This window comes from Haliaeetus albicilla, chromosome 1, assembly GCF_947461875.1.
Source record: "Haliaeetus albicilla chromosome 1, bHalAlb1.1, whole genome shotgun sequence".
Taxonomy (NCBI): domain Eukaryota; kingdom Metazoa; phylum Chordata; class Aves; order Accipitriformes; family Accipitridae; genus Haliaeetus; species Haliaeetus albicilla.
This window is the reverse complement of record NC_091483.1, coordinates 73,485,474-73,507,486: the sequence shown is the minus strand read 5'-3', so window position 1 is coordinate 73,507,486 and position 22,013 is coordinate 73,485,474. Positions and strand designations below refer to the sequence as shown.

The 22,013-nt window shown below is 37.5% G+C and overlaps 1 protein-coding gene across 8 annotated transcripts in view; it reads left to right on the top strand.

Annotated features, from left to right (window-relative positions):
• Window positions 1-22,013, top strand: part of ACOX3 (acyl-CoA oxidase 3, pristanoyl) — a 38,152-nt gene that overhangs the window by 7,129 nt on the left and 9,010 nt on the right. For all 8 annotated transcript variants that reach the window (XM_069794502.1, XM_069794519.1, XM_069794529.1 and 5 more), the window contains 11 exons: window positions 66-137; window positions 1,606-1,695; window positions 3,721-3,864; window positions 5,296-5,384; window positions 14,918-15,014; window positions 15,435-15,617; window positions 17,033-17,155; window positions 18,785-18,905; window positions 19,399-19,518; window positions 20,165-20,278; window positions 21,891-22,006. In XM_069794502.1, coding sequence (XP_069650603.1) covers window positions 66-137; window positions 1,606-1,695; window positions 3,721-3,864; window positions 5,296-5,384; window positions 14,918-15,014; window positions 15,435-15,617; window positions 17,033-17,155; window positions 18,785-18,905; window positions 19,399-19,518; window positions 20,165-20,278; window positions 21,891-22,006 — 1,269 coding nt within the window. The remainder of the gene's footprint in view (window positions 1-65; window positions 138-1,605; window positions 1,696-3,720; window positions 3,865-5,295; window positions 5,385-14,917; window positions 15,015-15,434; window positions 15,618-17,032; window positions 17,156-18,784; window positions 18,906-19,398; window positions 19,519-20,164; window positions 20,279-21,890; window positions 22,007-22,013) is intronic.

The window sequence follows — 22,013 nt, the reverse complement described above, 5'->3', positions numbered from 1 at the left end:
TATTACGTAAGTGCAACTCCCATCATGGGGTCACTGATTTCATTCATAATTCTCTGTTTTTACAGGTATTTGCAGGTACAATTTTGAGTGCTTCTGAGAGGTTTGCAGACTTTGTGAAACAGGCTTATAGCATGGAGGTAATTTTTTTTTTTTCTTATAACTTGTGAGAACGGGGCACTGTCAGAACCGTGGCACTACCTGCATGCTTGTGTAATTTCTGATCTCTTTACATACCTAGGTACTTCTAAATAGTGAAAGAAAAGACCAAGGAGCAGGTGCAAGCACTGAGCCCTGACTATCCTCACTGCTAGCTATTATGCCACTGTCTGGATCTGTTTTACACTGTCCAAGTTAACATGCAGACAAAGTTAGTGGACTTCTCCCAAAAGGCAATATAGATGACACTACACCAGTTTTGTCTCTGTCCACAGTTTTTTGAGAGTATATCCTAGCAAGTTTTTGCATGCTCAGACACTCCCACTTCCCACACCTACATCATACACTGTGTAACACATATCCTTGCCATGATGGTATAAATATTCCATTTCTGATGCTATAAAATGGAAAATAATAATGTCATAATGCCACAGAAACACCACAGGGAGCCCAGTGAACTCCAGGACCGAGTGCCCTGCAGAATAAGTGTAGCCTATCTGATATAGAAAGAGCCAATCCTAAACAGTTTCTCCTGTCTATGCCATTTGGTCATGTGGGCAACATTCACTGTCTGGCCTGACCTTCTGATTTTGAAAGATATACGTGCTGACCGCACCCAAACTGAGCTTCATGCTTCTTTTGTTATTCTTTATCACTTCTTGTCTTTTTTTTTTTTCCAATCATTCACCTTCCTTGCTTATTAATTTTCTGAAATTCTGTATGCTCATAGACAGCAATATACTGCTACATAGTTCTGATTTGATACCCCATGTTAAAGATCAGGATGAATTCTTTCAGTGACTCTCAGTCTACACAAAAGCCTGAGGATACATATTTGTCAGAATAATTTTGCCTGAGGCTTCCGGTTTATTTTATTTTTTTTTTTATTCTCACTTGCTTTTCAAAGGTTTGCTACTGAAGAGTATGTACTACAGGCCAAACCTGTCTAGGGTAAAGGATTCCAGTATGCACATTTCAGTGTGGCTTCAACTAGGCAGCGTTCCCAAATGCTGCTGAGAACCAAGAGTATGCATACATTGATCAGATATAAATTCATCCCCTTCAATAATGTAGGCTATTCGCAATTTTGAAAATAAACAGCCTTATTCTGTTTTTCTCCTAACTTTGGGAGTTCCCAGAACTGCTTGTAATGCAAGCAGAGTGGACAATTTTCACCACGCAACAGTTCTTTCAACCTAGACAGCTGAAAACTTTGTCAGTGGATGTAATAGTCTGTACCTGCCTGAGTGAGTCAGCCATCAGCAAAGGAAAAAAGAACCTGTTACCCTACTGCAGGCATGGTGTCCTAGCCTTAAGGTTACATTTGATTGGTTTCTTGCAATTGCAAGTTACTTTCCAATAGCTGTATTTGCAATCATTTGAAAATCTTACCATTTTAATTGCTGTAATAAAGTAGTCTTGAACTGTGCCTTGTATCTCCTTATTTAGATTTTTGGATGTTTTGCTCTGACAGAACTCAGCCATGGAACTAACACCAAAGGCATACGGACTACTGCCACATTTGATCGTAACACTCAGGTTAGTCCTTAATGCGCAGGAATGATGTTTGACATTGTTAGATGCTGTTATTTGCTAACAGGACAGAATGATTCAAGGATTTCTTTGATTAACAAGAAAGAATCAAGTTCAACTCCAAATGTAAAAAAAAAAAAAAAAGTCAAATACATTGGAGGGAAGAGTGTTTTGGGGGAGCCCTTGTTCAAGAAAACCAAAAGAGAAAAAAACATATCATACTTCAGGTGCTGTGGGTGCCTCAGTACAGAGACAGCTCGCTCTCCCCTTCATTCATTTCTAAGAGAAAAAAATGGATTCCTGCAAAGAATACAGTTAAGGGTGGATGTGGGGATTTCAACAGATAAGCGTGTTCCCACACAACTTTCCAGTGTTTTCAAAACAAAAGTCTTCTACATTAATATTTTTGACTACTGTAAAGCAGTGCATTTAATACCTGGAATACTTGAAAAAAAGAGGAAAGTGATTCCATTCCAGCAGAACAAAATACAAGAAAGTGAAATGGTTGTCTATCATATATCAATATTTACAATAAATCCAGAAATTTCTGTTTTCTTGAACAAATAGTTAATTTAACTTCTGGTTGTGATATAAAATAAGGATAGCCTTCACCTTTGTTTTGTCTCTTAAGGAATAGTTGGACGCGCAGATTAATTGTCTTTTGTTTTTAAATATGAAGGCTTTATATACGACAATTAGGATTATTTCCTAAGGATCAGAAAAAGAAATACGAAAAAGAGATAAAAAGACTATTGAAGAGACCAAAAGAGCAAAGCAATAAGCTGCTCTTTCCATTAGGATACTGCTTACTATTCATAATTTGTTTTCTGAAATCAACACTGCTGCAGAAATAAATTCATTGTACTAACGTTTTTTTCAGTAAATGAATAAAACTCATTGTAGTTTTACATTAAGGGAGAAGAAAATAGAAGTTAAGAGAGGAGGCTGATAGAACTTTCTCTCTTTGTCATGTACATGCTTGGTTTATGCCAAGTTGAATTTAAAATGTGTTATTTAATGTCCCAAGAAGGTATGCTCATCATCTCCCCCAAAGAATGTGGCATTTTATTGCACTGTAATGTACAGAACTGGGTGCTATTACTGTCAATAATGTCACTCATATATGTACATCATGAAGTGGCTTCAAAAGAATGAGAAGTGAGAATATTAGATTTGAAACATAAGATTTTATATTCTTTAGTAGGACAACATCCCAGTCTGCATTTTTTCATATACAAGCAATTTAGTGATCATTTATGCAATATGGACAATCGGATTCCTTTCCAGAAAAAAAACCAACCCACAACTTTGTGAGTTTGGCAGCATGAAAAGTTCCATTTAAATAAATTGAGTTGTATGCTGGTGATGAGTGCACTGCAGTAAAAGTGACTGAAATGACTAAATCTTTGTTAACATCGTGGAGCTCTGAGTTCAGATTTCCTTTACATCCAGAAAGCACACTATTTGGAATCTAAAAATCTGAATGCTGAAGCTATGTCTAAATTTCAGGATACATGTATTCTTCAGAATTCCCACTACTCATGGTCCCCCAGTTGTCCAAACTCGGAAGTGCACTGCCTTTCACACTGTCAGCCAGGCTTCCTTTCCACAGAAAACTGTGTAAGAAGGAGGTGGTCCCTGCATAGAATTCAGCCCTCACAGCTGAAACAGCCCCCACAGTCCCTCATGTGGACTCACAGCTCAGCTTAACCTAAGATCTAGGAAATGCTTCTGAGTCCATCACTTTGCTTTACTTTTTTTAACTGCTTAAATGAGCAATTAAAAAGGCTGAATTTCAGGCTTTACAGTGAAGTAATGAACTTTTTCAGCTCTAAATTTTTCCTAGCTACATGTATTCTCTCCAAAGTTGAACGCAATAAGAGAGATCTCAACTGTTGGAGTGGAGTATAGAATGAAACCCTGGCAGTTAATGTTTTCAAAACATTACCATGGTCATGAAAAAAAACCAAAATAGCCGTGTGTTCATTTTTATGATTTATATAATTTGCTCCTTTCTTTTCCTGAATACAGGAATTTATCATCAATACCCCTGACTTTGAAGCTGCAAAGTTCTGGGTTGGTAATATGGGGAAACATGCCACTCATGCAGTTGTGTACGCCCAGCTCTATACTCCTGACGGACAGTGCCAAGGATTACATTCCTTTATTGTACAGGTAGAGTGGAAATACTGCTTATCTTTTTTTTCTTTTGGGGGAGAGTGGGTTCAAATTAAAGACTTATTGTTATGCTGTTGAGTATATCTGACCAGCACGTTGTTTAATTAATGCTTTCCACATTTATTGCAACTGTAACAAGTGTACTGTTTTTAAATGTTCACAGATTTTGTGATGGTTGTACAGCCAGTTTTATACTGTCAGTTTTCTGCAAAAAATTCTGAAAAATACCGAAGAGCTGAAAAGCCTCCAGATTATCACGCTACCTATATAGTTAGAACTAACCTATGCTATATGAAGTCCTGAAAGTTTTGGTTGAGGTTTAAGATGATTTATGTCTGCCAATGCTGCAGGCCGATCTGCATGAAATCTTCAAGCTTCTACCACAGAGATCAGTTTAAGATTAAAGGCATCAAAAAATATGGCAATGCAGTAGAGAAGTTATACATAGTAAAATGAACTAGTTGCAGACTGAACAGAATTTATTACAAAATTGGGGAATATCTCAAAGCCGATTGTTACATAAAAATTCCATTGATTCCTACTATGTCTGTGTACACCTGAAGAAGGTTTCAATGCTAGTCATCATTGTTAATGCATATTTAACACACTGATGTAATTAGTGTCATATTGCCAAAGTAATTTTCATTAAGGGATCTATGTCCTGAATGAGAGGATACGAAGGTACAAGTTAGATCCGGGATTATGTTGCTAAAAAAAACAAAGAGCTTTCTTTAGCGTTGTCCTGATTTTAGCTGGGATAGGGTTAATTTTCTTTCTAGTAGCTGGTATAGTGTTATGGTTTGGATTCAGTATGACAATAATGTTGATAACACACTGATGTTTTCAGTGGTTGCTAAGTAGTGTTTAGACTAAGCCAAGGATTTTTCAGCTTCTCATGCCCAGGCAACAAGAAGGCTGGAGGGACACAAGAGGTTGGGAGGGAGCACAACCAGGACAGCTGACCCAAACTGGCCAAAGGGGTATTCCATACTATGTGATGTCATGCCCAGTATATAAACTGGGGGGAGTTGGCCTGGGGGGGATCGCTAACCAGGCATCGGTCAGCGAGTGGTGAGCAATTGCATTGTGCATCACTTGTTTTGTATATTCCAATCCTTCCATTATTATTGTCATTTTATTATTGTTATTGTCATTATTAGTTTCTTCCTTTCTGTTCTATTAAACTGTTCTTATCTCAGCCCCTGAGTTTTACCTTTTTCCTTCAGATTCTCTTCCCCCATCCAACTAGGTGGGGGGGGAGTGAGTGAGCAGCTGCGTGGTGCTTAGTTGCTGCCTGGGGTTAAACCACGACAAGCATTGATAACAGAATACAGAATATATTGGGAATGTTTTCACTGTTTGAAAAGTTCAATCAATAACTTTCATTGTTCCACAACTGAAATAATGTTTCATTCCACTTCTGTGCAGATTCGAGATACAAAAACTCTCCTGCCAGTGCCAGGTGTGATGGTAGGTGACATAGGAAAGAAACTCGGGCAGAATGGGTTGGATAATGGGTAAGTCAATCCATTAAAAGGAGGAAACATTCTAGATCATATCACACTGTAGTGGTGCAAATATCCTTCTGTGTCAGTTCTGTCTTTACTTCTGAGGTATTCGCTAGTAGTTTTAAGTTGTTGGTATTTCTAAAAAAAAAACAGATTGAAAAATCTTGAATTTCAGTATTTTCTATCTGAACAACTGTAGTCTTTCTGCTTCTCTCACTTTTTAGAATATGAAGTGCCACTAATACTCTGTGAGTATCCCTAAGCTTTCCTGAAATCATAGGCTCTGCAACAATAATAATGAAAAAAACCACAACGTCCATTAAGTTCTGAGTAAAGAACTTAATCAGCCTCTCCACCCATCTGGGTGAAAGCCCTTAATTATTTTGTCTGACAGTTTCCAGCCCATAAGGTTTATTGTTAGTAAAGATGTAAGATTAATGAGACCCAGCAGAGAAACTAGGTATCTATCTTATTTAAACCATTGGATTTCTGGACTAATCCTGTTCACTGCAGGAGAAAAGGAGAAGGTTAGTTATTTTTTCTGTATTCTCTGTGTACAGCTGAAGTTAAAAAGTACCTGGGCTCCATTGCTGAGTTACGGACTTCAGTGACCTTACTGTGTCTCCACTTTACTAACCAAAGGCATCTGATGTCAAGGAGAGACAGTGAGGAAGTTGAAGTAGATTTCTGCGTTAAAACAGCCATTATGTAAAAATAATTATTTAAACCTCTGTGTTAGTTACATTAGTTACATTATTATATCTGTGTAAAGAAAGAGACCTAAAACAGTAAAGGGGGAGTGTGGTGGGGTCACTTCTTTATGCCTCAAATTTACCTCTTTCTGTTGATTCAGTTCGTTACAGACGTATGTGTTGTCCTTCATAACATGCCATTGCAGTAAACAAAGTAGCATCCTAAGGTATCCTGCTTTGAAATGTAGTCGCTTTGACTGGCTTTCCAGAAGGTCATAGGTCTTCTGTAGTTTGTTTTCTGTACCAGCCTTCTCCTGATAGCCCAAATAATCTGTAGTGGCAAAAACAGCACTGGCGTTTATGTAGCTCATTCTCATTGATTCTCTGTTGCCTGAAGACACAGATGAAATAAAGAAAAAAAAACATATAGAAAATTAAGTTTTACAGAGGAAAAATGTTAGAAAAGGCATGGAAAAGAAGGAGGTTGGAGTTTTGGTATTTTTGCCTGCATCTGCATTATGGACTAATAGCCACCAGATGGCACAGCAACATGGGCCTGAGTAATCTAAATGTAATTCAGCTTCATATTCCTATAGAAATGTTCAAATTCTGCTGTTCGTTCTTAATTTGCAGCACAGTTTCATGTGCAACACAAGGAAGGAGAAGAGTGTGCTTGTCACATAACATAAAAATGCATGTAATTTTAAAATCTATTTAACCGTTGATCTGTGGGGAAAAAATAGAGCATTTCTTAAAATATCAATAATAACTGAATAATCTGAAATGATAATTCAGATAATACACTGTAAATAAGAGATACCGATGACTTCCTATCTTAATGCCAGATGGAGTCCCTTATCTTAGTTACATTATATGTCATTTAAAGCAATCATAGGGCATTCTAATCTTTCTGTTTATTTGTGTATGCTGCTTTAAAAAAATATTATTATTTTCTGCTAACAGTGGTGCCTGAGGAGTCCCAGTCAAGTGTCTAGATCTCTTAAGTATCGATTAAGACAGTCCATTTAAGACAGCAACTGCAGATTAAGATAGAGGGATGAGGGAGCCCAAGGTTACCAATAGATACCCTTCAATCAGCTGAAAACTCTAGGAGCCTGTGTTCCTGATCTACCTCAGCTATTTTCTTTGGAGAGGTCTGATGCTAGATGCCAACATGGTTCAAAAGAACTAGTTTTCATTTTGCAACCTTCCTGCTCACACTGAGCTGTCAAAAATGTCAGGACTTGTACACGTAGCTTCTCAGAGGTGCACAAAGGCCTAGATGGGGACTGGAGAGGTAGTAGCTTCATAGCTCTGCATTTGTTTGCAGAGATGAAAAGCTGTGCCACTCTAGAAAATGCACTGCTGGTTGCATGATCTGCAAAATGCCAAGATTCATAGGGAGAGATTTCACTGGACACTGGCTTGTCAAGGTGTTCTCCTAAGCGGTTTAGTAATCTTATATCCTAGCTTATCCCAGAGAAAGCACAGCCTGCAGTATAGAAGCCTGTTGTATGTAGTGATGAGAAAATATTCCATTGTGCTGTGACTACAAGTGTTAGTCTCTGCTGCATGCTTTGCCAGTTTTTTGAATGTATGTGTGAAGTCTGGTTCAACTACCATACACATTTAGTAAATCAGGTATATTTCCATGTAGTTACACTCAGGGTAAATAGTCAGAGTGAAGATCAGAGTATGACATCTCTGGCAGAGATACCAGATTTTGTTCCTGTACTTCAAGAAGTTTATGTTACTAATTTGCAATATGGGTACAGAGAGTTAAGCTCCTGAACACTTTTGAGGGACATGGGAAAGAAATTCCAGACCTTCGTTGGAAAATGCCATTGATTTATGCTATGTAAGAGAACAGAGTAGATGATCGTAGTTGTCCCTTCTGGCTTTGGAAAACAATAAATCTCTTGGGTCGTTTGGCTGAAGGCTGGTTTCCTGCTAATGCAGAGTGTAATGTTTTCAGTAACAGAAAGAATTTCAGAAGTAACGTGGGAATTTTTGCAGTGTAAATCCAATTGACTAGCCTGCTCCTTCTGTCTTCCAAATAATTCTCATAGCTTCATAATTGGAATGTCCAAAAATCACATGGGTTTTGCAAGTCTTTTTAACTTCACCTGGCAAAAAGAGACAAAATCACTTTAAAATATTTTCAAATATTTTTCTTTCTCTGCCATTTACAACAGTTTGTGTAATCAATAGATAAATGGTTAAAAATAGAACTCCAGTTTTTCTTATGGAGAGTTTAGACTGGTTTTGTGTTTTGTTACCAAAAAATAAATCAGACTGCCACCAGGGGATGCAAGTGCTTCAGTCCTTATTTTTATAATATAAAAATGTCCACCTGTTGCTAGTGCTCTGGCAGTCTTTGAAATTTGCTGTTCACTGAGGTCCCAAAATGGAAATAGCTGAGGAAAAAAAGGATGACTGAAAAAACTCTGGGTATTTGGGCTCCAGGAGCTTTTCAATAAAATTCATGGCAGGCATAAGAGGAGGGACATAAAGCGAGAGTTTGGGTAAGTGCTGATGTGCATTTCTGTTTCTTCCCTTTGTTGGTTGTTTTTTTTTCCTACCCTGGCCAATGTAACATTACCAAAATTACCCATTACTGCAGTGCACGTCAGTAAATGATTGCCGCTGAATCAGTGATGAACCAATTTCATGTCAAGTTGTAACTAGCAGCAAATTGCTGCTTTCCCCACTCAGAAATAGAAATGATGCCCAAATGAATCTGCATGGGGAAGAGTTTGAAAATCAGTTATAATTGTGTTTCTGAAGTGGTGCTTAACACGCCTGTCTTTGTAAACATGTTCTGAGCTCATTCAGCTGTATCCACTGATAACGTGTATACAGTTTGTTGAGCAGACAAAACCTATGATAAGGAAAGAACTAGTGAAATTAAGCTATCAAAGATACAGCAAACCACTGCCAGACAGAAAGCTATTTATTTTAACTGAACTCTTTGCAGGGGGGGAAAAGGATCTTTCTGGGGGAAGAAGAGTTGTTAACTGTATCTAATTATAATGATGGACTTTGGAAAACTGAAGTTTTTTATTAGCTGTTTAACAACCTTTCATGTACAATTAAAATGTGATCAATCTCTCCACACATACAACATGCTAAGACATTTAGCATGTTCTCTAGCAATCACTGAGGCCAGAGTCGGTTTTCTGGATACTGAAAACAAAACAAAACACCCAAGAGGAAATGGGTAAAGGGGATTTATTGGGCAGAAAAGCAATAAATGGTATAAAAGAATCCCTCCTGGAAAGAGATTTCAGGTTCTGAAAGCCCTCAGTACAATTCCTTGTGTATTGGTGAAGATGGCATCCATCACACAACATGCAAGCCTTTACAGATTACTTTTAAATGATTAATTCATATTCTTTTTCTTTGTTACTATTTGAGTATCAGTGCCAATAATACATTAAGATTCTGATACTGCTAGTTTAAGGGCAGACAAATGAAAGTCTAGTCCTTCAAAGTGTTTTTGTCTCCTAGTTTATCCTCTTAACTCTTAGATTTTGCAATGGTTGCAGTTATTTCACTAGGAAGATAGGAGCTGTAATACATGGTTGAAACCTAAATAGTCTTTGGAGCTTCATCTTACAATCCAAAGCAGTAGTTTGGTGAAGATAATTCCCATACTCGGCTTCTTTCGTTGTTTGCTTCTACTCCCACACTGTCTTTTTCTTTGTACTGGGACAAACATTTATGGAGATGTGTAGGGGACTCGGCAAGGGAACTGGAACTGCCTGAAAACTAATCCAACAAAAAAATTTGGCTGTCTTCAACCAGATCATTTGTCAGGTCTGGTTCACTGCAAGGCCACAGAAGAGACTGTTCCGGTACAGGGAAAGGGGCAGTACAGGGATGTGAATAAGAAAGCCAAGTGTAGAAATCAGTCCTGCTTCTCAACTAAACAAGCTTATGCTTGTTTAATGTTTTTATTGTCTTGCAGCCTCTGACCAGAGTCACAAACAATTGCAATAGTAATGAAGAAGCTGTAAAATAAAAAAAAAAGTTAAAAATGCATGTACCTGTACTTACATTATCTGAATACATTACCATCAATACTTCAAGTGTTGTGAACAGTGCCACTTTCACAGTTAAACCAAATATTTTGCAAGACACATTTTGCATATTTGCAATTTAAGTCAAAACAGTGATTTTTGCAGTGGAATCATTGGTATTTCCCTGTTTTGCCCTCTCCACTTAGTTTCTACAGTCAAGGTTAGACACTACATGGGTATGTACAGTGCTGTGCACCTTGCTAAGATGTAGTCATATTGCTGAAGAGTGCTGTCTTATCCCCTCATTTTTGTCACTCACATATATGTCAAAACTGTAGCCATAGCCATTTCATACTGACAGGGACTTGATGGTGCTAACGGGGAAAGGTAGATTCGGATCTGGTCACGCATTTGTTTTATCACCCACAGAAATATAGCCTCACGTGCATCTGCAGTGAACTTCAGACAACCTTTATTGTTCCTTAGCAGAGTTCTGTCAGCTCTCAAGAGTTGCAGGAGTCTGCACATCCAGAACTCCTTGCAAGACTGGCACTTAGACTATGAGAACTTTAGGGTGAGTGGGTCTTCGTGTGTCAATGAAGTCCATTAAGATAGGATTAGGAGGCCTATAAAATGCTATGTTATTTTATCATTGCTATTGAGCATTACTGTTACAGAGCTGCATTCTTAGATTAGAGCCTTGATTGTAGAAACTAGAGCTAAAATATTGCCTTGCAGTTTTCCCCAGCTTCTCTGTAACTCAACTCTATCCTCAACTCTAACCTTTCTGTGAGTTTCAGTCTGGAATATGTGGCTGTTTTCTTTCCTTCTGCAAGTTTTTCACAAAACCTCTGAAGTGTTATTCTTCCCAAGGTTTACTATATCCCATAAACAACCGTGAGATCACTTGACTTACAGCCTTCCAATACCATTCACCTGCTTTCTGTTTCTGGCTGGAAGAATTGAAGGAACTGTCACTGCACCATCTCTAACATAGTCAATAACAAAAGCTGGCAGGAAAGGCATTTTAGTGAGTCTGAAATTCACCAAAGCATGTTTGAGCTATTTGTACTATAGGTAACAGCTTATTAATTTAGTACTGGCAAAAGGAGCTCATAGCTTTTCCAGCTGCTCCTTTTTTATCAGCATTACTGCACACCAGATGAATTACTATTGCATGATTTAAAGTCAATACGATTAACTTTGCTTGAATTGTTCCCTAAACTACTGGCCAAAGAACCCAAACAAGAATGCTACTATTGGAATAAAGCTTCACTCTGCTCAGCTAATCTAGGTAGAAATCTATGTGATACAGTTTTTTTACCTGTGGGCTACATAATGCAAAATTGCACATTGCTATAGATACATATTTAAAGTGACAGCAATCTGTCTGTCTTGCTCAGAGGTCTTAATCTCAGTCACAGTATTTGCTATGCAGAAGAGGCCCTAGTAGGGTGGCTTTCAAACCTATGGTCTTGTCATCACCATGTGAAATTTAGCCATTTTCCAAACTTGCTGGTACATGATATCCCCATGACTCTGTATACAGTTCCATTATTCTAAGATATTTTTTCAATTCTTTAAGATTTTTCCCCTAAATGCGTTGACAGATGTGGTCCATGCCTATTCACTATGCTTTCTAGGCTAGTAACCATTAGAAATGCGATCATTGACTTCATTAAATCTTACTATTTATTTTTAATATGTTCCAATCTCAAGTTCAAATTGGCCAGTCTAACATTTTCAAATAGCAAAGTTCTTGGAGAAGGAGCGTAACAGCAGTTGGCAATGATCTTACAAGGTCGCCTAACTCCCAGGTCCTGTAAGGTTCTGCTTTTATTTTCAACACTGGTGCTTATAGGCAATATATCTTATTTCTTTACACATGGGAATTTTCTGTGTGATTTTTTAATTGCTAGTTTTGTCTCTCTGTTTTACTTCTTAAAGTTTTTGCCATCTTAAAGGTGTCTATTTTGATAGCAGCTTACAGAAAAAGAAGGAAATCATGTACTGTAATGGACAATATCAAGGAAAAAATCGAAACTTTCAAAAACTGTTATTTGAACTTTTTCATTTTAAGAAAATAGGTTGTTATATAATGATTGGAAATATAGCATTTTGGTTCACTAGCTGTGAAAAAAGTTATAAGAAGGGTATATATGTGGGTTTTAATCAAAATAACTCTAAGTAATCTCTTATGTGGTACAGAATTAGCTACATTATATTTATGTCGGACAGATTATAATAAAACTTTCTATTATGAGTTTTTGCTCTTTCCAACAAAAGAATTCCTCTAGATTTAACTATTTGGGATTGTATCACAATAGGTGAAAGTGGGTAAAACTGTTTAGATCATTCTGGGAGCTGTTTTGCTTGGCACACATCTGTCTCATGTTCAATATTAGTAGGCTTGAATTTCCTAAAAGTAGGTTATTAGTATATAGATTTATATATTAGTAGATTTGAATTAGCTTTTTATGAACTCTAGACTTTCAAGCATCTATCAATATATATAATTTTCTACAAGTGCACAGCTTTGCAAATGAATTGAACTAATCACTACAGTGTAAAACACAGAAGGGCAATTTGCCATCTTGTTCGTTGCCATTACTACCACGAATCTTGCTGTTCAGCACACAGAAGACTAAACATGCCTCAAATATGTATTTGCTAAGAGAAGACCCAAGAGCTGGAGCGCTTTGAATTTTCTTCCTAATCTGTGCCCCAAAGATTGTGTCATCTCTCTGTTACATCAGCTCTTCCTTTAGTCTGGTTTATGATTCCAGTTTTTATCACCCATTCAATAGCTTTTTAAAATAATATTTCATTGCTTTCTTCCGTGCATCTTTTCCTACTTGGGAGGGATCCTTTATAAATACCCATGAAGCTCCCTTTACCTTCATCACTCAGATTCCTCCTTAAAATTCTCATTTGCTCTAACAGCTTCTAAAAAAATGCCAATGCTTAGCTGCCAGTGTGCTGTGACTGGCAGGTATCACATCAAGAAAGTATTCTTCAGTAGTTAGTGTCTGCCTCACCATTTGTTTGAACACGTTTGTAGCTTCTTGCCTTATGCTTGGGTTGTAAGCTCCTAGGAGGAAGCAACTTGTAGTTCTATGGATGTACCATAACTAAGAAAAGGGAGTGCTGAACCAGGGACCTAAACCTTGCCACACACACTCCCCTGTAATTAAAGTAATGAGCAATAATAATTAAACAGCTCGAGTTCTGTCTAACATGCATGCTATTGCTTAAAAATATTGGAGCTGCTATACAGTTTTAGTTGTGATGGATTTTATTTGGGATATAGGGAGCAGAGAATGTGAATTTAACCAAAAGATCTTTTTCAAATGAAATTTTTTATTTTCAGTGATGCAAAAAAAATACTAACAAAGATGGAAATCAGATTTTTGGAAATTCTGAATTTGCTTCTCTTGCAAAGTAGCATTGTCTCACTGAAGCTGGCACTTAATAAAGCACTTTTTAGCATTGTTAAAGCCAGTAAGCAGCTGGTTCTTGGTCAGGATAGCATGCTGTTCTCTGTGGCTAAGTCTGAAAATACTGTGTATCTCTAAGGCTGAATAAATTCAGTATGCAGATATGTTTCCCTGGAAACAACTCGTAATTTTAAAGCACATGCAGCAATGCAGCCCTTATGTAATTTATTAATGTGAAAGACCTGGCTCTCATGAGCCTTATTAAATAGATCAGCCAGTATTGGCAGGAAAAAGGAATTTGCTTTGATTACAAATACAGCTTTTCAAGTGCTATTAGATACTGAGATATTCGTGAGTGGAGCTGATATTACTGCTATTTTGCCAAGTTGTATTGCCCATTTGGGTGAAACAGTTCATACACTTTCTTCCTGAAGAATATGAATACTCAGGATATTCTGCCTATTCTAACAACTTCCTTCTTTATTGCTGCTAGGGCACCACAATTCAGGTTGTGGTTATCTTGCTCTTCCTTTTTAAGATGCCACATTCCAGGGACAGAAATCCTAGTCTGAGTTTAAACAAAGAAAATTTCTCCATTCAGTTCCTTCTCAGGGCACTATTTCAGCTATGTCCTCATTTGTATTGCAATAACATGAATAATCCTCACAGATCTATATTTTAGACTCATAAAAATATACGGTGTCTCTATTCCAAAGCAGTCTCCAGTCTGGACTGAACAGCACCTCAGTAAAGCACATGGTTCAGCAGAATTGTTTGTGGCAGGGAATTACTAGGAGTCAGAATGGCCCAGTCAGGTTCTAAGCAGGAGATGGAAGTTGTTCATCTTCCCAAGCTTTTCAATAGCTGAGATATCAAGCTAAGTAACTTAACTAAACTCCTGCAGGCTGAGAATTCAGTTCAGGTTTCTGGGATGTTGGTGAAAGTGTGTCAAACTGCCTCTGTATAAGGTCTCTAACAAGTAAGTTTACCTGTCCTTCCTCTCAAACAGAATACATTGCTAATCCTTCTATTAGTTGTTTACCTCTCTACTTATGAAGCTGCTGAAATGGTCTCTTAGAGTCAAGGAGGTGTTTGTTTTGGTTTTGTAAGCATCATGGTTTTTTTTTTTTAAAAAAAACCAAACTCAAGAGTTATAACAAATAATTTTCCATCTTGAATTTCCTCTGCTGCTCTGAATCTGAAAGCCTTTGTTCTCCCAGGCATACTCTCCTAAAATTACCTACCTGGCTTGATGGGCACTATTTTCAGTTCACTGATACGCCTGAGATCATTGTGTAATTGTGTCTTTGTTGTGATCTTTCTTCTGTAACGTAGACACATCAGACTGTGTCAGGGTAGATTTTACATTGCTTGTGTGTTTGTTTAAACAGATTTGCCACATTCCACAATGTCAGGATACCTAAAGAAAACATACTGAATATAGCTGGAGATGTCACAGCTGAGGGGAAGTACTCAAGTTCAATCAAGGTATGAATCAAGGTTTTGTTTCGTTAATACAGTTCATTAAATATACAAAGGTATAAGCAGGTTAAGAGATAGAGCATGTGCCTCTCATGTTGGGAAGTACTAGATACCTGGACTTAAATAAGGCTATTGACGATTTCACGTGAGATAGTCAGAATGCTGGTTTTTTAATTGCCTTTCAGAGATGTCTCAACTCACCTTACTGATTTTACTGACTTCCTGCTCTTTGCGCTACGCCACTGATCCCAAAGTAGTTTACAGAAACTACTTTGAGTCTTGCCTGAACTCCTTATCTGAATGTGTCAAGAAACAAAATTGGCCAATCCTCTGGGCTTCTGATCATCCTACCAGAGTGGTATCTTTACAGGGGATGTAAAGGAAATGTTAGCCTCACCATTCAATCTGTGCCTTTTATTCATTCAGGATGTTAAAGAGCGTTTTAGTGCAGCTCTGGGATCCTTGTCCACTGGCAGAATTCTGATCACGGCACTTTCCACGACCAATTTAAAGCTTGCCTTATCAATAGCCATTCGCTTCTCAGCAGCTCGCCGTCAGTTTGGACCAACTGATGATGAAGAAATACCTGTTCTTGAGTACCAAACACAGGTAAATACTTTGGAATTCACATCTACAGACTTTTATGTAATGAAACGCAGATTCAGAGCTACCACAGATCAAAATAGCAACACTGAAGTTAGGGAAATTAAAGTTGTCTATGTCATCTGAAGCGTCATTCTAGTGCAGCTGGGAGGGTTTATTCCAACTCAAGACCTTCTGGCATGATCAGGCTTTTGACATAAGTTCTTGGAATAGCAAAACCCAAAATATTCCTGTTTCTCTGAAGTACTTAGAAACGTTTGTCTTCTAAAATGGTAACCTTTTCAGAGAAAGACTGTCTTCTGTACATGTGAAAGTACTGCAGATGTAGAAACTAGTATTTGTTTAAAAATGTCAGTAACTCTTTTGCTGCTGTGTTAATTTTCCTTTTTTTAGCCTTTATCCTTTAAAAGATAGAAATCGATGACATTCATTGTGATGAAGTCTCGAGCTAGCACTAATTTCAAGAGGAATATAACCAATGTTTTTCTGCAGATTAGGCAGGTGAAAAACACCTTTTTCTCTGAAAAAATAGAACAAGAGTATGTAGGGTAGCTGGGAAATAGAGAAAACTCAGATCTGCTGAATGAGAAAGGTTAGTGTAGAAGAAGTGCTGAATGAGAAATGTTAGTGTATAAGAAGTGCTGAAAACAAACCTGCCCAGTTTGTCCTTGCAAAGTGGCTAGTTTTTTCCAGGTTTGCACTTAGTCTTGCAACTTTGGAATATTTCATGGGTTTCTACAAACTGGCAAATGCTGCCTTCTTTCCACCTCTTCTGAATGAGCCAGGGTCTGCTTCCCACTATTCAAGTCTCTCAATTTTTTCTGTTTTGACTTGTTCTGTGGGCTCTGCTTGCTGAACCTCTCATTCCCTTCTTGCTGTACCACAAAAGCTTCCTCAAGCACTTTCTCTTTTCCTTCATGGGCTCCAAGTTGCATGGAGCAGGAAAGATGCTTTTTTCTCTGCTTCCTAGCCCTGTTTTTTTTCCACAGGATACAACCAGCACTAAGGTACATTCAGCAATGAACGAACAAGTGAAATAGTTACAGCCTCTGTCATTTTGGTACTGAAGAAACACATGAATCATGACTGGCCCCAGCATGGCAGACATTGTGTAAACACAGGGCAAAAATAGGTCATTAGTCCCCAAAGCTTCAGTGAACTTTTGCACTGGTTTAACAGAATGTTTAATACAAATTCATAAAATGCATGAACTAGAATAACGTAACTGTAACTTGTGTGTAGTTGCACTTTATTATGTTTATAGATGGTTATTGTTAAGTTCTCATCTCCATAAAACAGTTTTCCAATTTGAACAAAGTAAAAAAGTATGGGTTGGTTCAGTATTATAAGATAGTTGCATATATATAACTAGAAAAAATATGTATCAATTTGCAATCAAATCTATTTAATTTTTATTCTAGCAATGGCGTCTTCTTCCTTATCTGGCTGCCGCATACGCCTTAGATTATTTATCCAAATCCCTGTTTGAGAACTTTGTAGAATTTTATGCAGGCTTACTGACAAAGCAAAGGAGCCAGAGACAGGTGAGGTATTCACACATTACTTCTTCGCTGAGTTCTTACTATAATAAACTGGAAATTGCTAAATGAAGGACCTACTTAGAAGTCTTAGTATCTTACAATCAAGAATGCTAGGGCAATGTCTCAGAAATATGGGGCATACAAAGTAATGATTAAAGTAGCATTCAGAAAAGCATCTAAATTTGCTTTGATGGATTGGTTAATGTTTTATTGATTTCTGTGGGATTTAAGGTTACATTCCCTTGCAGAATTGTTTATCATAAATATATGATGATAATGCAAATTCAGCTTATAACTGTTGTAAATGATACTGCAGGGGGCATATATCAAAGACTTTCTGAAATGATACTATTCTTAATTCCTGCACAGACTCTGTGAGTCTGGCTTGAGTTTGCAATTCATATTCATGCATTAGGATAAATATTTTTGGAGAAAAAGTTAAGACTTTTGAGTCTTAATGCTGAATTTCTCATCCACAGTCAGACCATTGGAAGTCACCCCTTTACAGAGGAAATAGTCTGATCCGTCAGTTTCTGTGCAAGGACTGATTCTCAACCAAAATAACTGCAGTATGTTTTTTCTATAGCATATAAATTTTATTTATTTTTAAAATTTTTGACAATATTAATTGTTCAGGCCTACACACTGGCTCTGTATTGCTCAGATCTCACTTAAACACTCAGGTTTTTTTCAGCTAAAATAAAGCTCATAAAAGATTTGTGTACTAATGTCTGGGTAGTCTAATTTCTCCTCTTTGCAGAAACGACAGAAGAATCTGTTTGATTTTTTGATCTGATATTTTGTCTCTGGAGGTCTCCAGTGCAGTTGCTAATCTTAGGCAAAATGGTGGCTATCAGAAAAAAAAAATTGTGATAGAAAAAAATCTGGTAGTTGACAGTGTTAAGAATGTAATCCTTATGAATTCCTTTTGTTCTACAGGAGAACTAAAGAAAACAAACAAACAAACAAAAAAAACCAACCAGGGAGTTACTCTTAAACAAGCTCTGGTAGTATCAATGTACTATCTCCAGTCACTGGAATTCCAAACACATTTTCAAAGGAGGGCCAACAGAGTTAGTGTAAATGCAGGCTACTGTGGTTCTGTGGAAATTGAGGGACTACATTTGAGTTTTCCTACTCTTTGCAAAGTTGATGCTTGAAAGATCAGTGAAAACCATGTAAGAAAGTAAATGTTATAAATATCCCCCTGCTGACTGGGGAGATAGGGATTGCTTATTTCACAGAGGGGATAGAAGCTTTTTCTGGACATGCCACCTTCAACCACCTGTGTCTCCATCTTTGGGAGGAAAAGGTTGGCAAGCAGTGGACTATCCCATGCAATGCCATCTCAGCTGGCACATCTGAGTTAAGATGTACCCATGTGTCCATTACCTGGCACAAATTATTGCTGTCCCATATAAGAAATTTAGTGCTGAAGGTTTTTCAGTTGTGGCAGGGCTTTTTGTGGTAGCAAAAAATATGCTCTGCCCTTACGCAGATCTCAGAAAATTTTATGTGTGTATTGCTAGTTACTCTTCATTATAAAGCAGTACACGTAGCTATGGCTTTAACTGGTCACAAACTTACTTTGTGTAAAAGTTATTACTCACTTGTAACTTGTTTCTCACAAAGGCTGATATGGGACGTGAGATTCATGCCTTATCTGCTGCCAGCAAACCACTGTCTTCTTGGACTGCGCAGCAGGCAGCCCAGGAGTGCCGAGAAGCTTGTGGAGGACATGGTTACCTTGCCAGTAAGTTACAGACTGCTGCATAACACTGATCAGAAAGAGAACAGTTATGTTGGTGTATTCTTTGACTGTTGTTGTGTCATGGTGTCTGAATTTTAGCAATGTATTTAGAAAGGGTTTTTTCCTCATATCCGTATTTTTAAAGTTCATTTCATACCTGATACAAAAAAAACCAACCTTAAACCCATGCGGCATCTGCACCAGCATTTGGACAGACTGTACATGTGATTCAGTCTCAGTTCCAAAAATAAAGATGCAGACTTTATAGATTAAAATTGCCCTTGTAAGATGAATGCCACACTTCTCTAAAGTCTTTCTAGTATATTCATTTTCACAAGCTAAACAGTGAACTTTCAAGCTCGTCTGTTGGTGACAATAGCTATACATACGGGAACAGACAATTCTCGTGCATTTTGTCACACAATAATTATTTAATCTCTCTTAGCTTCCATTAATACATTGCAATATATTAAATTGTGCACTTGTTCTTATTAAGTGAATCGTCTGGGTGAAATCCGAAATGACAATGATCCAAACTGCACATATGAGGGAGATAACAATGTCCTGCTTCAGCAAACCAGCAGCTACCTAATGAGCTGGATGAATTGCATAAGAGGTAAGTTTTCATTGTGGAATCCTATGCTAGACCCAACAGTGTGTAGCTAATGGAATTAGGGGGTAATTTCATACTGAAAGCAATTGACAGTCATCTAATCATTTTGTAGAGCATAAATAATGTGCTACAGACTCCATCACATGATACATTCACAATACACAGGTATTTGCTGCAAGAAATATTCTTCCCCTTAAGTCATGCTCCCTGAGAAGTACCTTGCTCCCTGAGAAGTGCAGTTTAGTTCAGTGGAACTATTCCTAAAGTTATTGTAAGTCTGGGTACCCTCTGCTCATTGTACTTAAAACAGTTCATATCGCCTCATATCGTAGCAATATCCATCAGTACATTTTGTAGTTCTCTAGATTTTGTTTCCGTTTTCTAGCAGTGAGTTTCACCAGCATCTTACAGAGCTGGAAAACTCAGCAATAGGTGTTGAATCTTATGGGGCTTATAGGCAGTGATGTCAGGTTTTTCAGCATTTATTCACCAGTCCTCATTCAGCTGGACTAGGCCATAATAAAATAAGTATTTTGGCCTAATTGCATCTGGCCTATCGCATGTATGCATGGCTTTGTAATAGGCTTTTAGTTCCAAAGAGTCTGATTTCTTTCCTTAGAAATAATTTTTATTTTCTTTGGTATTTCAGATAAAGCTCCTTTTGAATCCCCTTTTGGAACAATAAACTTTTTGCAAGACTACCATCATATCCTTGGCTGGAAATTCACAGCCATTAGTGTTGAAGATTGCATGGACTCCTCAGGTAGCCTTCTGCTGTTGTTAAAGTGATTCTAGAATCTTAAATCCCTTTCCAGAGGAAAGGATCCAGAGATTTGAGATTCAACCTCTGCTACTTACTAGATATTTGTCATATTACTATTTGCTGATTTTCTTTGTATTATATGCATTTCAATTTACTAAGAACATAGTTTGCATTTCAAAATATATCGTATTGTCCCTAGCCTCAATTCTGGAATGGAGGGTAGCATCAGATATTTTTCTTCCATTTTTATTCCTCTAAAATAGCATTTGTAATCTAGTTATTTTGCCACTGTATTGTTGTTTTCAAGTGAAACTGTTGTAAGGGGCATTGATTGCCACTACCTTATATCACTAAAATATCTTATTTTAGAAAACCATACAAGTGATTTAGAAATATGTTGAAAAGGCTTTGAGTGTGTCTGCTTTTGACAGTTGCTTTCGGTTGCATAGAGAGAAATGAGTAATTGTGAAAGAAAATTCCCTGCAGTTTTCCTGGCTTGCTCTGCTATAATCAAATCAAGTATGACATTAGATGCCATTCCCACTTTTCTATCACTGTGAGCCCAGCTTGGCCCTCGGAGGCAAGAATTAACAAAGAAATGAGCAGATAATGAGATAGTGACAGGGCGTTGAGCAAAAGTGAATCTGTGAAACTGAGAACATGCTGGGGGAAGAAACTCCAGTCTTAATATATGAGGGGGAGTCGAGTTAGTTCCTAGAATTCAGTAACCACTTTGGTGCTCAAATAATTGCAAAAAAGCTGACCTTCAGATAGCGATGCATAGTACCAAGTGAGATAGTATCATAATAGCTATGGGGTAAAATCTGAATAACTTCAAAATACAAAGGCTTATAAGAAAAAGACTAGTTCAAAACAACTGCTTGCTTTCTTTGTTCTATGTCTCCAACTTGTGAAATCCAGCAGAGCACAAACTGATACCTAAGCACATGTTCTCTCCTCTCTTGTAATACCTACTGAAGCAGACTATAGTTTTAAAAATATCTGAATCTGTTTATTGTTCCATTCTGTTAGAAACTGGACTGTTAATTTAGGTGTCTAAATTTAGGCAGCATGTGAACACTCACAATTTTTTTCCTTAATAGTTCCAGGCTGCTCTAAAAATATAATGCACTGATCTACAAAGCAGGTCATTCAAATGCATTTACATTCAGCCACCTTTGCAATGTTAGAAGTCATGTGCTTCCATGAAATGTGGACTGTCTTCTGTTCTTGTATTCTGGGAAGAGACTGAGTATCTTGCAGACCGAAGTCTTAATATGGGAAGAAAATAAGCTAAAAAAAATTGATCCAAGTCAGAAGTCTAAATTGAGCTGCGGATATACCTTGTCTTTTAGCTTGGGGTCAGTTCGAACTAGTGTATGGTCAGGCATGGTATGTCTTCACTGTACAGCTACAATAATCCTACTATCTTACTCAGATGTTATTTATTGCATCTACAGTAATGGGCAAAGTGTCATGTTAATGGATTGATTAATTAACACTTTCACTTTTCATCTCAGGTAACAAAAACTGTGACTGCAGTAGAATCTGCATGTGACTTCTTGCATCATAAATGTGAATGTTAAGAATTCTGGTTTTCTCTTTTTCACAGTTCCTTTAGCAGCATATAAATGGCTGGTTTGCTACCTGCTCCGAGAAAGTGACCTAAAGCTGAGCAAGGAGAAGCAGTCTGGGCGAAGTGATTTTGAGGCAAAAAACAACTGTCAGGTAATAC